We start from the raw sequence: 18,145 nt of genomic DNA, 5'->3' as shown, positions 1-18,145 counted from the left end.
TGTTGACACAAGACTAATTTCAATAAGGGAAACGTAATGAAACTATGAGTTTTTATGAGATAAAGATGACTGAAAAAGTTCATATGGACGCTTTAATGCTGTCTTATTTCAATTATCTTCTTTAATACTTTGTAAGAAACATTAGAGGCAAGCTACAGATCAAGGCATTGATATAAAATTCAAAACAGACTTGGAGAATATAGTTGTTAGTGTGTGATCGATAATCTAGTCTTGTTTATTAACATAATGGTACATAAGCAACGTGAAATCTTTGCATCACATATTTTGTGACACATTATAAGAGATTTCAGTGCCGCACTCGGATCCTGAGTCTCAATTCTTGTTCTATGAAAATGTGAAATGAAAACTTTCATAAAGGAAAGAAATGTCAAATGAAAAATTTTATAAAGGAAATATTTTTCATTTCATATTTTCATAGAACAAGAATGCAGCCACGGGCATCATTTCACCCTTATAATTTAACATTAATATGTCTAGCTATGATGCCAGACTGTTAAAGTGTATGTAATAGAAACTGAGGAAATTTTTTTCAATCTCTCTCAAAAATTTGTATATCATTCAATGAGAAAAACTCTATCTGACATATTATTTTCCAATGAATGAAAAAGGTAGTAGTAATGACCCATTAGGAACGGCCAATAATTGTTGTTCTGATTCAGAACATGCAATAGTTTTGCAATTTTTTCGATATCAAAAAGGAAGGATCGGCTGTTTAGCAGTTCTAGAACCGAGCATGTATGAAGAGAAACAATTTCAAATGAAACTGTTCATCTGGCTTTGGCAAGCAAGAAAAAAACTAGAAAAGAAAAAAAAAGCTGAAGATCTATAATGTATACACTTCTTTACTTTATGCATATTGACGGACCGTTTTTTGATAAGGTTGGTCTTTGTTATACACATTCATGGTAGTCGTTACCCATTTATAATTTTCTAAAAATGTAATTAAGACATTAATAGCGCAATAAATCAACATTTAATGTTTAAATTTCTAATATTCTATCTAATTTTTAATCATTTATACGTACATTAATATTAACAAACAAGACATTATTCAAAACAAGCGATAAATAAAAGAAAAGCAATAAGTAATTGGTATTGGGTTACTGAGTAACTGCCGAACTAATTTGGCTTTTCGTTTTCCTAGCCAACTCTCATTCGTGTTTCTGATCTCATAGTGAAAAGAAGTGAATTATACAAGTGAACAAGTTAGAGCAAGATACATAATATCTAGCACCAAGAAGTAAATATATCGGTAAATTCAATTTAATTAGAAATCAGCACACAGAATTATATTAAAATGTAAGTATTGAGAATAAAAATTGATGGTTTAAATGTTATTTCATAACAACAACAGAAATTAACAAAAAATTCAAATGAGGTCTGCTAGAAAAAATTTTCCTGTATACTATAAAAATGAAATACAAAATGGCTGCCTTGAAAAAAATCAATACAGCGCATATCTATAGAAGTGAAAACTGCATTTTGTAGAAAAAATTAATCCCTTCCGCTTTGAAGATCTAATTTTCCATAATTTGGAAAATCATATCTATATTTTTGAATACCCTTGTTGTATAATGTACTTTTAAATCGATTCATTTTGTAAATTTCCCTTCTTTCTTAACACCCCGCAGACAGAGGGCGAAGCCGATGTGAAATTCTCGGCGGCGGCGGCTAATCATAAAAAAGTCGGCGGCGGCTAAAAGTCGACTGCAGCCGAAAGAAAATCGGCGGCGGCGGCTAAAGCAATATACGGCCGGCGGCGGCTAAAAGTCGGCTACAGCCGACGACTTATCGTTAACAAATAATTTCGGTTGTTTTAATAACTGTCAATTCATTTAATTTAAAATAAAAATGAAAATATAAGTTTATATGCACATTTGTTGCTTATAGCACATTAAAAATTATAATAAAAATACTTTAATTTGATAAAAATGGTTCGACGACTGCCTTGTTATCATGAACAAACAATTGTTACTTTACTGTTGCCGGATGCAGGCTGCTTCTCTTTGCATTTACACAATTCCCGGCATATGTAAATGCTTGCTCTGAAGATGCTGATGTGGCTGGAATTCCAAAGCACATATTTGCTACAGTAGCAACTTTTGGAAAGATCTATAAAAAGTAAATGGTCAAAACGTAACATGCTTAAAACAAGTTTAAGATGTGAATCTTTAACGTACTTGTTTGTTCTGTCGCCAACAATCTAGAGGCTCAACCGCCTCGACTTTCATTTCCAAATATTTTCTTATTTCTAACTCTACGTTATTTTGTACATTAGAAGGCGATGGTCCCATAAATTCCAACATTCTTTAACGACAATAGCTGATATTTTCTGCAAGTAAAATATACGTCAGTTAAGTTTACCTTTACATTTATTAAAACATAATACCTGTTTTTTTTTGCATTTGGTTCAGTGCTCGTTGAAGGCTCATTTAATAATGTGTCATCGATTTCCTTTAATTTTTCAATTTCTTCCATAATCAAGTTCTCCTTGGAAATTGGAGACAGAACATCATGCACAAGTTCCAAGGAGTTTGGCGATTGTTTGGGTATCTTTAGTATATATTTATCTAAAACAGGCCAGTTTTTTTTTGGCATGGGTCCATAAGCGCAGCTACAACATACATTCTATATACTTTCAATCGCTTCGTAAAGTTTTGCACAGCGAAATTGCATAAATTGATTGTTAGTTCAAAAGACGCTTTTTCTTCTTCTTTCTTCAATGAGGACATAATGGATTCCTGAAAATAAATACACGAAGATATCGTCGGATAATCTTGGCCTTGAAGGTGTTTTGTGGCGTCCTCAAAAATTTTTAAAATCGTGCCAAATTCCGTTATAATTTGCTTTTCCATTGTCCCAATCACTAACAGTTCCTTTTTAGCTTTAACTAATGCTACATTTATAGTGGATATATTATTCGTATAGCTTTGAATCATTGCAAGCAGAGAGTTCCAACGTGTTGCAACGGAATTTTTCAAAAAGGTGTGGTGCTTGACGTTTAAAGTTGCTTCAAATTGTTCAGTAAAATAGTCATCTCCATGTGAAAATTGTTCGCAACTATCCAAACTCTCCAAAATTATTTCAACCTCTGTAAATATTTTTACTAAATCGTTTTGTTCCTCCATATTTTGAATATTTGATATTTCTTCATAGCTATACATTAAGCTGCCATAATTTTTTTTTTAATTTTGATATTATGTTATTAATATTTTCAAATGACTTGTTGTTTAGTATATCATCCATCAAAAACCTGTGTAAAACATGAGCCATACAGCCATATCTTGGTATATTTTTAATTTTTAAAGCTGAAACGATGTTGCTTCCACCATCAGTAACAGCACATATGTTTTTTCCAACAGATTAAATTCACATAACGCTTCTTCAATTTTTTCTACAACTGCTAGTCCAGTGTGAGGTCGTGGAAAGATCTCTGTCTTGAGCGTTACAATTTGCATTTGAAAATTTTGGCAGAAATGCACTTTTATGTTTATGTAAGACAAGTGCTTATGTTTATCTGACCACATATCCAATACAAGTGTAACATTTTTGGGCGACTCTTTAAGGCTTGTTTTTACGTGGTCCAAATATATGTGCTACCTCAACTTGTTGAGGATTTCAATGAATTTTGTGTCATTGTTGAACTTTTCATGTTATTTAAAGATTTCACGTCCAAGTTATGTACAGCTCGTAGATGGTTCATATAATTTGTGGTTGATGTTGATTTTCCAAAACTAAAATCATAAACAATTACACACATGCGAATGAAAAAAATAGAAATTCTTACCTTTTTAAATTGGTCTTTTCATCCAAACACAATTTGCAAAATTTATATTTTTGAAGTATATGCCTCTTTTTAAAATAGAGATCACCAAAATATTTCCAACATATTGATATACCACCTTCATTTACAACAACCTTTGCCAAATTTTTAAATTCATTTTTCTTTTTAAAAAGATCTTCATATTGAGATACATCTGCATATGGAGAAATATTGATTTCAGTATCAACAGATTCGTCTGAATCGGATTCTGATTTAGTCAAAACTGTTTGACCCTTTCGGTTAGCGGAAAAATAATTTTTAATATTCCTTTGGCACATTTTGCATTTTTTTCTTTGAACAAGCAAAAACACAACGAATCTTTGGCAAACAATATGGTTGCCACTCCATCAAAATTCGTAAGTTACAAAAGGTTGCCAAAGGTTTTGTGATAAAAAAAACAAATCTACAAAGACATAATACCCTTACCACTATGTGGTGTAGGGTATAATTATTATATATAGCCTACACGTTTTTGCCTCTCGAAGACGAGTGCGCAATGTAAATTATCGTCCAATAATGAGCATTATAATATGTTAATTTATTTATTTTAATTTTTTATATTTTTCAACGGCTTAGCCGACTCAGTCGGCTAAAAATTTGAGCCGATGAGAGCCGCATACATCAGCGGCGGCTCAGATCACTTAAAAAAGGTAGGCGGCGGCTGCACGCCGACTGCGAGCCGATCGGCTTCGTGCTCTGCCCGCAGACCCTCGGGAATGACCTTTTTATGTATTTTGTTAGTGTGTGTGTGTGTGCTATAGCTTTGCAGTGGAAAATTTTTGTTTCCAAGCCAATGATTTCGGTATACAGCCATTTTGTTTTCAATAGGGTGGTCACACGAAATGATTTGCATTTCTATCTTCTTTACCAAAAGTTTGTACACGATTATATTGCTAGGTTTTTTAATTAAAAAAATCTTTTTCAATTCGAAAATCCCTATGATTTGTATGTATCCGGTAAAATTATACATGTTAACAATATGTTTTATTTGAACATTTCTTTTGCATACATTCCCTTTCGCTTAAGCACAATTTGGTGTTTAATTAAAAAACATAGTCTAAAGTAGCATATTTTTATTAGAGTTGATTGCATTTAATTTGATCGATTTCCATACAAGGCTTTTATATAAACTATATAATAAAATACATGGACGAGAAACATGACGTATTTTCTCTCATTTTCTGTATTCGCTGAGAGACAAGAGAAATACGTACAACTAAAGTTTCATGCAATGTGAGCCATCATTATATTAATACTATGTATGTATTCAGTGCATTGTGTGAGTCACTCAAAGTTGCAATGTTGCGTATGTTCAGTGCAGACAAAATTAACTAGAGCAAAATAATTTGTATTTGTGTAGAAGAAATTGCATTATATTTTTTAAATCATATCTAATGTTTTTTATTTCAATTTCTATCCCCTAGGTTTGAGAATCGTGGTAGTGATAATCGCTCAAATATGTCAATGAACCGTGGTGGCGGTGGTGGTTTCCGTGACCAGCAAAATCGTCCAGGTGGCCCAGGGCCCATGCGCCATGGTGGTCCCGGTGGGATGCAACACAAACGACCAACACCCTACGGTCGTCCTCAACAGCCCAATCAATACAACAATGATCGTCGTCCCTATGACAACAAATCCAATTCTCCTGGTCGTGTTAATGGCGACAACTTACCCAACATTGTTTGGTCCGAATTGAAACTAACACCAATTGAAAAGAATTTCTACAAACCATGCGATGCTGTAGCAGCTCGTCCTCAAGAGGAAGTTGATGGATTTTTATCACTCAATTCCATTACCTTGAAGGGATCAAGCATTCCCACACCAAGCATGGAATTTACGGAGGGTGGTTTCCCCGACTATGTCATGGATAGCATCAAACGTTTGGGTTTCTCTAAGCCCACTGCAATTCAAGCTCAAGGTTGGCCAATCGCACTTAGTGGGAGAGACATGGTGGGTGTGGCTCAAACCGGCTCGGGTAAAACGTTAGCATACATCTTACCAGCCGTGGTTCATATTAACAATCAACCACGCTTGGAACATGGCGACGGCCCGATCGCTTTGATCCTGGCACCCACACGTGAACTAGCTCAGCAAATCCAGCAAGTTGCAAACGATTTCGGCTCTCAGACTCAAGTACGCAATACCTGCATTTTTGGAGGCGCTCCTAAACACTATCAATCACGTGACCTGGAGCGGGGAGTTGAAATCGTTATTGCGACTCCTGGAAGATTGATAGATTTTCTTGAACGTGGCGTAACCAATTTGAAACGTTGCACCTACTTGGTGCTTGATGAAGCCGATCGTATGTTGGATATGGGCTTTGAGCCTCAAATCCGCAAGATCATTAAACAAATACGTCCCGATCGTCAAGTTTTGATGTGGTCCGCAACCTGGCCCAAAGAAGTTCGCAACTTGGCCGAAGAGTTCTTGGACAATTACATACAAATTAATATCGGTTCCCTCACCTTGTCGGCCAATCACAATATTCTACAAATTGTCGATGTTTGTGAGGAAAATGAAAAAGATGTTAAGCTATTGAAACTTTTGGGTGAAATCTCATCTGAAAAAGACACAAAGACCATTATCTTTGTGGAGACCAAAAAGCGTGTCGATGAAATCACCCGTTCCATATCGCGTCAAGGATGGCGTGCATGTGCCATTCACGGCGACAAGTCTCAGCAAGAACGTGACTACGTCTTGGCATCGTTCCGTAATGGCCGCAATGCCATTTTGGTTGCCACTGATGTAGCTGCCCGTGGATTAGGTAAGCGAGATGTTTACATTTGAATAAAGTCGAAATGTACTTTTCGATGCGTGCACAACAATGTTTGTTTGCCACATCTTGTTAATAATGGCAAGGCGAGTGATGCTGTGGATGAAATGATAATTTAAATGAATTCTTTCATTATTTGAAATTTGGTTCGTCTGTGATTTTGTTGCAGTGATGACTTGATGCGCAGTGGAAAGACCGCAGGCGTCGATCATGCGTCACAACCAGTCAACGAGAATTACAAGATGAAGCCAAAGAGAACCCAACACCTACAATTAAAAAAAAATGAAAATCTATTAAAACACAAGTTTTTTTTTCTATCTCTCCATAACTCAACAACAACAACAAAACAGATGAAAATTTTTGAAACATTTTTAGCAGCTTTTTGTCTACTAAAATTGATTGTTCCCATATTATATATTACTCTTTCTCTCAAAACATAGGTGGGTGGTATAAACATTCACTTAACTCTCTCTGTTATTGTTTTATATGTTGTGATTGAAGAATTTTTATTGATGATTTGACACATACATATGATGTTGATGATGATGATGAACATGGTGTGGGGTGCGCTAAATAATGAGGAGAATATTTTTTCCATACATTGCTGGTTCCAAATACATTGTAATGCATATTTGTAATTTCATGAGGTCAGTCAAGGACAAAAAGATATGAAGTCGCTACGATAAAGGAAAAAAACAGAATCGGTGTTGAAAAAATTATATATCTTTGAGGCATCTATTTTAGATAATAATTACCCTTTTTGTATTCCTCATGTGTGTGAGGATGAAGGGGTTGCATGCAAATTGAAATAACTCGAAAACTCCTGGATGATCGTTCAAATCCCTAACGTTTCAATATCGGTTTATAAATTTTAAAAGAGACATTATTGGGAAAAAATTAAAAAAATATAGAAAACAAGAGAGAAATAATAGTTAAGAAATATCAGAATAAAGAAAAAATAAATGAAAAATAGTTATAAAAAATTTAAAAAAATAAAAATAACTTAAAAAATTAAAAGATAAAAAATAATAAATATTTGTTATTAAAAAACATCTTTAAAAAAATAATAACAAATAAACCAATAATAAAAAATAATAAAAAAAAAAAAAAAAAAAAATAACAAAAATAACAAAAAAAAATAGAAAATAATAAAAAATAATAAAAAAATAATAATAAAAATGAAATAAAAATAAAATATAAAAAGAGTTAAAAATGTAAAAAAGCTAAAGAAGAGAAAAATAATAACAGAAATATAAAAAAATAAATCATTTAAAAAAATTAAATAAAAAAATATATAATAATAAAACATAAACAAATTAATAAAAAATGTTTAAAGAAAAGATATTTGAAAAATTGAAAAAAATAATAAAAGAAAATAAAAATAAATAAAAACAAAAAATAAATGAAGAAACAAAAAGGGAAAAAATAATTTCCGAAACATTATTTTTTACACTCATAGTTCTTATTTATTCCTTTTATATTTATTCAGTAAAAATATAAAGAAATAATAAAAAATTAAACTAAACATGAAACACAAAACACTTCAATTTCATCGAAACATTTTTTTTTAATATTTGATTTTCCTTGAATTTCATATTCCCCAAATCCAATAGTTTTCGAGCAATAAATAATATCATTAAAACTTAAATTCATTCGATTCAATTACTATTATTAATATACAATAATGTGCGACTTTAAAACATATATTTTTGACTGGCTACTTGATGAATGAGATTATATAGGTTATATATATATTTCTTTATGTATGTATGTCCTAATTTCGATTGGGATATTTTAAAATGTGAACAAAAATAACATCAGTTACTCTAAAAAAAAAAAAACAAAAATAAAAAATGGACTTCGATTTTTATGTACTCTTTTTATATAACATAAACTAGTATTATTTGTGGTTATTATTTATTGCGCTTAGGCTTTAGCATATTTAAAACAAAAAAAAAAAAAAAAAAAAACAACATTGCTTTTTTAAGTAGTATTGGTGTTTTTTAAGAGCCCAAAATTTCACTCCTCCCAATATTTATAATGTAATAGAAAAGAAAAGCTAAATTCAATTATGTTACTCGTAACTCTCCCCCCAAACTTCTTAACATTGAACCCGAACGGTACATGTGCACTTGACCATGCCGCGTTTTCTTTGTTACGATGATATATTTTGTATAACACTTTTATTACAGTTTGAAGGTAGCCTCTAACACAAGGGATGTTGCAGGTAAGTACCACATGATGTATATAAACACAAGTATGTTTCCTAGTTCTTATAAATGAATTAAGCTTTTAAAATCAAAGTTATGTTATATACTATTTTGATTTGTTTTTAATTTAACCAAATGGTGGATGTCTCTCTCTCGGTGTGAAATCCAAAAAAATGACGAGACGGCATTCCACATTCATATATCACAAATATTATTATTAAAATAGAACGAAAATTGTATGTGAAAAAGGTCGAGGTCCAATATATAATTCATAACAAAAAAAAAAGAAACAAAAACAAAGAACACCAAACGTCTAATTTTATAACGAAGAAATGGTATTTTTTGTAAATTGCGATTGATGGATAAATTTTTGTTCCAACTATTGAAATTATGTAATACTACATTGTTGTTTGAGCCCCCATAAATGCTTCTTGGTTTAACATACCCATTGAATTTCTATTTCAATCACAACTACTACCACGAATAGATGTCGATGATGTTAAGTTCGTCATCAACTACGATTATCCTTCGAACTCGGAAGACTATGTACATCGTATCGGGCGTACTGGACGTTCGAATAATACGGGAACGGCATACACACTCTTCACCACATCAAATGCCAACAAGGCCAATGACTTGGTTCAGGTGCTGAAGGAAGCTAATCAGGTAAGATTCATATTCGCATTTTAATTATTTTTTTACATTCATTAACGTCGGGCAAAGAATCCCAACAACACAACAAAGAATCTTCGTTTATTAAAATAATTTGTTTCTTTCCCTTTGTAGGTCATAAATCCACGTCTCATGGATATGGCTGCGGCAACATCGCGTCGTGGCGGTCGTGGTCACAATTCCCATGGGGGTTTCAAACAAAACAATTACCAACGTTTTGGTGGTCGGCAAAATAACAACTACGGTCGTCCGGCAGAACATCAGCAGCAGCAGCATCATCAACAACAAAGACCATCCTATTCACAATATCCTCCACAACAAGCTCAATTAGCCGGCGGTGGTTATCAACAACAGCAACAACAAGCGACCAGAACCAATGGCCAACAGTCCAGATTTTCACAGGCTCCACCACCACAACATCAGCAGCAACAACACCATCATCATCAACAGCAAGCTCCTCCTCGTCATCAATCCGCCTATGAGCCTTCGGCCACAGATAAGAAATCGCGTTTTGGCCCACCAACTGCCACAGTTGGAGGAGGACACTACGATTCGGCAGCGTCTTATATGCCCAAAACATTGGCTGCAGGCGGCTATGTTCAACAGGCTCCTCCCCCACTACCCACAGCTGCGTATGTCGTTCCCTCATCAGCGTATGCGTATCCCCCGCCCCCACTACCCGTTCAGAATTGAACAACCTGATTTTCATAAACAGAGGCTTTTAAACTCATTTTAATTCCAAACCATACATACATTTTTTCATAGTAATTAATAACTAATATATAACTATTCAATATTGTTGTATCGCGGCGTCGTCGCCATTGAATGTCGGTCGTGTACCACCGTTGTCGTCGTTGCCGCGCAACCGTAGTTAAATTTCAAGTATTACAAAAATATCCAATTTTGTATCTGTGAATTATCTTCGTTTTTTTCACCACCCATTCTTTTCCCCTTCAATCGGTTGTTCTATTTTTTCTCTCAAATTGTTTTTTTTTACTCTTCTCTACTTTTTATGCTTTAACACTATATAAACAATAAGATTTTATTATATATAAAATAAATATAAAATCTTATTTATTCTTTATCCCTTAAGTATATTTAATATAAGAACATTTTAGATATTACAATAACTTTTTGAAGTTATGATGCAAAAACATAAAACCAAAACAAAAAAACACAATAAAAATAACACAAAATAAAGGTTTACTCTCAATCTTATTGAAACCAATTTCGAATGTCTTTTATTTAGAATGCTTTAAAAGCCGAACCCTCCACCATTTTGAAGAAACTTGAAAATTTTCAAAAAAAAAATCCACAGGAAAAATAACTCAAATAAAACTCCTTATATGGGGGCTATACGAATACGTGTTTCTTCATAAATAATTTTTGGGCATAGGCTGTAGCACCCATTACGAACTTCAATTACAAAATTTGAAACAATTCTTATGAATAATACCGCTAAAATCACCAAAATACCGAATATCGGGAGATATCGTTATATGGGGGCTATACGAAGACGTGAACCTACATACGCGATTTTTTGTCATAGGCTGGAGTATCTATTACGAGCTTAAAATACAAAATTTGAAACAATTCCAGTAAAAAATATAGCTAAAATCATCAGAACACCGGTTATCGGAAGTACCGTTATATGGGGGCTATATGAAACGTGGACCTTCATGGCCTATTTACGAATTTAATCTGCACACTTTTTCGATTAAATTCGTCTTTATTGCCAAACACGACTTCAACCACAAGACAAAAACTGCAACTACGATCTACAGAGGCATATTGAGGCATCAGAATTTGGGGTTTAATTCTCAGAGTACATTTTTCCTGCTGTATATATATAAAAATAATTGTTCCTGACTGGATTCTTGTTCTATGAAAATTTGAAATGAAAAATATTTCCTTTATAAAATTTTTCATTTGACATTTCTTTCCTTTATAAAAGTTTCCATAAGAATTGAGGCCCGGGTCAAAATGTTACATCAATATATCCCTTTTCACACGTGGTAAGTTGATCGTAAAGGCAAAACCGTTTTTAGAAGATAAGGTTGAAATATTCCCTTGCTCAAGCTTTCTATGTATGGACCATGGTAGAAGAATATAGGTAGACGCTTCGACACAGCTGCTGGGACAATGAACGGTCAAACCAATTTTGGAATTGAAATTGTTGAATGAAAAATTACTCAAATTGCATATTATAACAACCTCGGATTGGCGTCGTGTAGGAAAACATATACAAATATACTTATTTTTGAAGAAATATTTTAAAAAAATTTGACATATCAATGTTCCCAAGCGTTGATGCATCTACCTGTATTTTTCTACCACGGTATGGACTAGGGAAATTTATGTTTTGGTATGGTATGTTTACAGTTCATAGGATTTAGTAAACTCAATAAATTCATATTGCAAATTGCACAGAATATACGTTAAATAATTTTTTATAGTAATACATATTAACATCATGAAAAAATCAATAAAATTCCAATATCATGCAGTGCGAATAGAGTTACTCACGCAGTGATGTCCGTTCTACGTTACGTACGTTCTAATAACTAACATATCATGTGAGACAGCTTTGTTTATGTTACTTTCCACAGGTGGCGCTTTTTGGATTACTGCCAATCAAGACGAATGGTTGACATTTTCTGTTTACATGTTATTATTTTAAATTCAGCGTGAAAGGAAAATTATGGATTGCAATTCCAAATTAAAGTGAAAAGAAAATTGATATAGAATTAGAATTATTTGAGGATTGACTCAATAACAGTGCTCAAAATGTCAAGCAAGAAGAAGTCTCTAAGTTCGGCTGGCTAGAATTGTTGACACCCTCGCAACACCGATATTAGCTAAAGGGTGATTTTTAACATCTAAGGAAGAGATATGTGATATTGATAGTACGGCCCGTGACACAATAAAAAGGTAAGGTATACCCACCAACTAGTTACAATTTTTTTTATGAGTGTGCCCGACTTCTGCCAATTTGTTTGTACCATTGTTTTCATTGTTTTGAAAAATAAAAACAAACAATTTTCAGAATCAATGACTACCAGAAACATACATTGCATGTCTCGCTTTATGATATTAACAAATTTGGCCAGGCATTGAAATATTAGCTTTTTGGGTCATATTTTTGGAACAAAATCCAGGCGCCCACTTATCTTTCCCCTCATTTAACTCATTTCAGAAATCAGGAATCAATATCAAACGTAAGAGAATAATTTGATGCATCTAATTTTGAATAATTCTGAAAGCGGTCATAGTCTCATAGCTGTATCGACCGAAGTATTCCGTTTTCATACTTCATCTAATACAGATAAAAATATTGGTAGGGCAAAGAATTACAAGAAAATCGAAATTTTTATATCCAATTTTATGCGAAATCATAAATTCCATATTCATCCCATGTTTCCGGTTGAGAGAAATATTTAGATATATCAAGTTGTAAAGAATCGCTGACTTGTTTTGCAAGTTATGACAGATATAAGTACTGAAAATTGTGATCTTTTGTCGGTGAGGTACCAGATATATATCATCAGATATATATCATCTCCACAACAGATCCTGTGTTAACAAAAATGTTTGTATGTGTGAAATTTAAAGATAGTTGGGTGGTTATTTCGCTTCCTTTGAGCTTTTCTTTTTTAAAATATTGAATCCTACATGGGGGAGGTAACAGAAGGAATGGTCCGTTCTCTACCATTTTAATAACAAATTCTGGTGGAAATATTGTGATATACCAAATCTGAATGGAATCGGATGTTAATTTCGCGTTCTATGAGCTTCATGGATACTCAAAAATTTGACCCTTTGTGGGGAAGGTACCACAAGGAATGGACCGTTAATCCTAATTTTACAACAGATCTTGTATTAGTAGAAATAATGGGATGTGTGAAATTTAAAGAGAACCTGATGTTTATTTCGCTTTTTATGACCTTCTTGGATATTCAAAATGTTGACCCTTTGTAGGTGAGGTACCGGAAGGAATGGTCCCATCTCTACCGTTTTTACAACAAATCCTGTGCTGATGGAAATATTCAGATGTGCCAAGTCTAAATGGAGTCAGATATTAATTTCCCGTTTTAGGAGCTTCATGGATATTCAAAATTTTGAGCTTTTGTGGAGGAGGTACTTGATGGAGTGGACCGATATTGCCCGTTTTCACACCTGACCTACCAAAGTTGGGGCAAAATCGGATTATCGTTTCTCTTTCTGTGCAGAAAATAATTTTTTTGAAAATTTCGATCTTCTTTGGGGAAGGTAACATAAGGAGTGGACCTGGACCGATATTGCCCATCTCCGAACTCGAACTAAGTTTGATAATAATATTACGATGTACCAAGTTTGGACAAAGACGGACGGATATCGCTAGATCGACTCCAAATGTCCTGAAACGGATTTGGTAAAAATCTGCTTGGACTGACGCTTCAAACGCGGTATGTCATTAAGCGATGTGACATCTCTGTCAAAAGTTATGGCGTTGCCAGATGGGTCCGTCGAATATGGGCAACCCTGTAGTCCAAATCAGGCACATCGCAATATTTATATCACATTTATTTAGGTCCTGTTCGAAATGGACAATATTGGTCCATTCCTTTCATAGAGGGTCAACAATCGACCATTGGCTGAGGGTATACAGCTGTCGGCAAAACCGACTGATACTTTTTAACTGTATTTTGAAAACATTGGATAACAAAATTTCAAATTGTGATGCAGCGTTCACTTCCATGGCACATCTGAATTGAATTGAGTCAGAGTGTCAATTGCAGCCATTCTGAAAAAGCTTTCCTAATCGCATCGTCTGATAAAACGTACAGCAATTTTCAAATCGAATTACAACTTTTAAGGTTCCCCAAAATCTTGCTTGTCTTGAGAACATCAAATGGACGACTTTATAAGGAATTAAAGACCTCTTTTATCAGACATAGGCGACACATTACCGCTCTTCTGTAAATTTTAATAATGTATTGAAAATAGTCTCCACACTACAAAAAATATTGAGTTTGTTATTATCTTCTGTTTGCTTTTCAATTTTATTACTTTCCATTGTTTTGTGTTTCATTTTCTTTTGTTCTTGTTGTTGTTTTGTTTGTTTGTTTTTATAAGAAAAACTATTTTACATCAAATAAGAGTATATATAGAACTAATAATAATAAATAAATTATTTCATTAATACAATATATATTTAATATAATAATAATAATTAAATAATAATAATATGCTACACATTACCATTATTTCGGGTTTCATTTTGGTTTTGGGGTTTTTGTTGTGTTTTTGGTTTTTTTTTTGGTTTTATTTTGTTAATAATAAAAATTACTCAAAATACAATACAATTACGTTTACAAAGTTTTCAAGTTTTGGTTTTTTGTTTTTTTTTTGGGGGGGGAGGGGGGTCTTAGTTTGGTTTCAATATTTTTTTTATTATTCATTTGTTATGCAGTACAGTGTGTACGTTACACGACGACAAATGCACACAAGTAAAACAGTTAATAATTCTCATCAGGTTGGTACAATTTGTTGTTGTTGTTCATATTCTTCTTCTTCACTTATTGTTTATAAATGTTTATGATGTTTTTGTTGTTTCGATCGAATTAGCAATTAGAAGTTTTAAAGTTTTTGTTTTTCTCATTTTTTGTTAGTTTTTCATTATTGGCTTTTTAATGTTTTTTACGATACTCTTAGATTTTCCTTTTAATGTTTTTTTATTCATTTATTTTCCCATTACATTGTAAATTATTAAATGTAATTTGTTTTGTAGTTTTTTTATAAATCCTATGTAGTAAATATATGGTGCATCAGGGTACAGAATGACATATAAAATGAAAATGCTAAAGTAGAATGGCACAACTGATGGTCGAAGGAAGGATGGAAGGAAGGTAGGAGAATGGGCGTTGACGTAAATCACCGAAAAAAAAAAAGAAATGCATGGATTTCAAGATGACATACAAGAATGTAGAATATTACATACACACACATTATTTGTAGGAAAGTTAACAGCCAATGCATTGGAAATCACGTGAGTTGTAATTGGGGCGTTTTACTTTTAAATTGAAGGGGCAGGGACATTTTGATATTGCATGGTTTTTAAAAAATATTGGAAATAGAAGAGGAATTTTTTATAATATAGACCCAAAAGCTACCACGATCGATAATAAAAGGGCTTGGAATAACTATTTTAAATTTAGCAATTTTGCATGATTTTTAAAAAATATTGGAAATAGAAGGGGAATTTTTTATAATATAGACCCAAAAGCTACCATGATCGACAATAAATTGGCTTTGAATAATTTTTAAAAATTAAACATTTTTTTTTACTCCCTAGAGCCATGAGACATTTTCGGGGATTTGAGACAACCTTTAGAAGGAGGAAGTCACTGTTTATTTTTGTGGAAAAGAAAAATTAAAAGAAAAATACACACTGAGAAATTTCTGAAGTGGCGCCCAAATTGATGCATAGAAACATGCTGTCAAAATAGCATCGAAACTTTACCGGATTGGTTTGCCGACCACTAATGAAACATAAATAAAGGAATCGGGGTTCTAAAAATTTGATGTGAATTTTAACGATGATAATTCCGTATACTAGTTATATTCAGAAAGTCTTTCCATAACAAGGATAATTAAATTAACCAATGCGAATCTGAGTTAGAACAATTACAGATTATGACCATCAAATGAAGTGAGATGACGTGCGAACTACGTAAGGTGAAAGCACATAAACAGCTTGAAGTCTTTGCATGGCATATTTTGTGACATATCATAAAAACTTCAAGCTGTTTATGAATTCGCAACTTTAGAGTGTTTTATTTTTCAAAATTTTGAACACTTTGTGGGGGAAGTACCAGAAAAAGTGCGTCGATATATCCCTATTTCACAGCAGGTCTTGTGTTTGTAAAAATAATGGCATATGTGAAATTTGTAAGGAACCGGATGTTTATTTCGAATTTTATTATCGTTTTTGTTTTTAAAAACCTTAACCCTTTGTGGGGTAGGTACCAGAAGGAGTGGTCCGATCTTGTGTTGAAGAAAAAATTGAGATGTGTCAAGCCTGAATGGAATTGAATGTAAATTCCGCGTTTTATGAGCTTCACGGATATCAACATTTTGATCCTTTGTAGGGGAGGTTCCAGAAGGAGTGGACCGATATAACCCATTTTCGCACCAGATCTTGTGTTAGTAGAAATAATTGGATTTGTGAAATATGAAGAGAACCGGATACTTCTTATAATTATTTTGGTTATTAAAAACTTTGACCTTTAGTGAGGGAGGTACCAGAAGGAATGGTCTGATCTCCATCATCTTCATGTGCTAAGTCTGAATGGAATTGGATGTTAATTTCGCGTTTTATGAGCTTCATAGATATTCAAAATGTTGACCCTCTGTGGGGGAAGTACCCGAAGGAGTGGACCGATATATTACATATTCACACCAGACCTTGGGTTAATAAAAATATTGTGATATCGGTAATTTTAAATTGTTGAACCTTTGTGGGGGAGGTATTGGATGGAGTGAATCGGTATTGTCCATTATCGCACCTGCTGTAGCTCTGATGGAAATATTAAGATTTGCAAAATTCGAATTATCCTTTCTCTTTCTGTGCAGTAAAATATTTTGTTGGAAAAATTCGACATTTTGTGGGGGAGGTATCGACCGATATCGGACTCTTACATTAAAAATTTAAAAGAGTTATAATTATTCAAAATGTTGACCCGTTGAGGGGGAGGTACTTGATGGAGTTAACCGATATTGTCCATTTTCGCACCTGGCCTAGTACTGATGCAAATATTAGGATTTGCAAAGTTGGAGCTTTTGTTAGGGAAGTACCAGAAGGAGTGGACCGATATTGCCGAACTCGATCTAAGTTTACAATAATATTACGATGTACCAAGTTTGGACCAAGTCGGATACTCCCTTCTAGAGTTATGGTGCGCACCAGCCAGACAGACAGATGGACGGACATCGCTAGTTCAACTCCAAATGTCCTGAACGAATTTGGTACAAACAGGCATAGGGTCTACAACCGTTATTTCGATGAGGAACGTTTTGGCCTTATCAAATGATATATACCCTGAGTCATGTAAAAAGAGAAAACAGAGAAGCTGAACGATCAGCAGGAGATGGTGCCCAAATTGAAGAATATAATGCGCTCTGGATTCTAACAGCGTATTCTTGGTTCAGTTTGGTCAAAGTTATTTAACTGACGAAATGGCGCCCAAGATGACAAAGTAGTACCAAATCTTATCACTGCTAATGGAATATACAAAAGGAGTATTCAAAAAGAGAACACGGAGAAGTTGGACGATCTGCAGCAGATAACGCCCAAATTAAAGAATATAATGTGCTGAAAGGATAGTATGGGGACTTGGGTAGCATAAAAGAAAAAATTCTCGGTTCAGTTGGGACATTGTTACTTAACTGGCGAAAGGATGCCCAAATTGATGAATGTAAAAAATTCTGACAAAATTAAATCAGAATTTTAGAGTGTTAGAGGACTTCCCATAGAAGGACAAGAGGGTTTCTCATAGAAAACCCATAGATCTTGCCAACGAACGAAGTCATATGGTGAACAGAAGATCATAAAAGATTAAAAGTTTTTCTCAAAAAGACCAAGAGGGGTTCCCGCAGAAGACTAAT

At 33.5% G+C, this 18,145-nt stretch overlaps 1 protein-coding gene across 1 annotated transcript; it reads left to right on the top strand.

The window, feature by feature from the left end:
- The first annotated feature begins 1,161 nt into the window (after positions 1–1,161).
- LOC101895252 (uncharacterized) lies at positions 1,162–10,727 on the top strand. The gene is made up of 4 exons (XM_005183342.4): positions 1,162–1,320; positions 5,269–6,608; positions 9,315–9,493; positions 9,614–10,727. Coding segments are annotated over exons 1-4 (2,100 nt in total). The 5' UTR covers positions 1,162–1,318; the 3' UTR covers positions 10,193–10,727.
- The last annotated feature ends 7,418 nt before the right edge of the window (positions 10,728–18,145 follow it).

Source organism: Musca domestica, unplaced genomic scaffold (assembly GCF_030504385.1).
Source record: "Musca domestica strain aabys unplaced genomic scaffold, Musca_domestica.polishedcontigs.V.1.1 15, whole genome shotgun sequence".
NCBI lineage: Eukaryota > Metazoa > Arthropoda > Insecta > Diptera > Muscidae > Musca > Musca domestica.
This window is presented reverse-complemented; position numbering and strand designations above follow the sequence as displayed.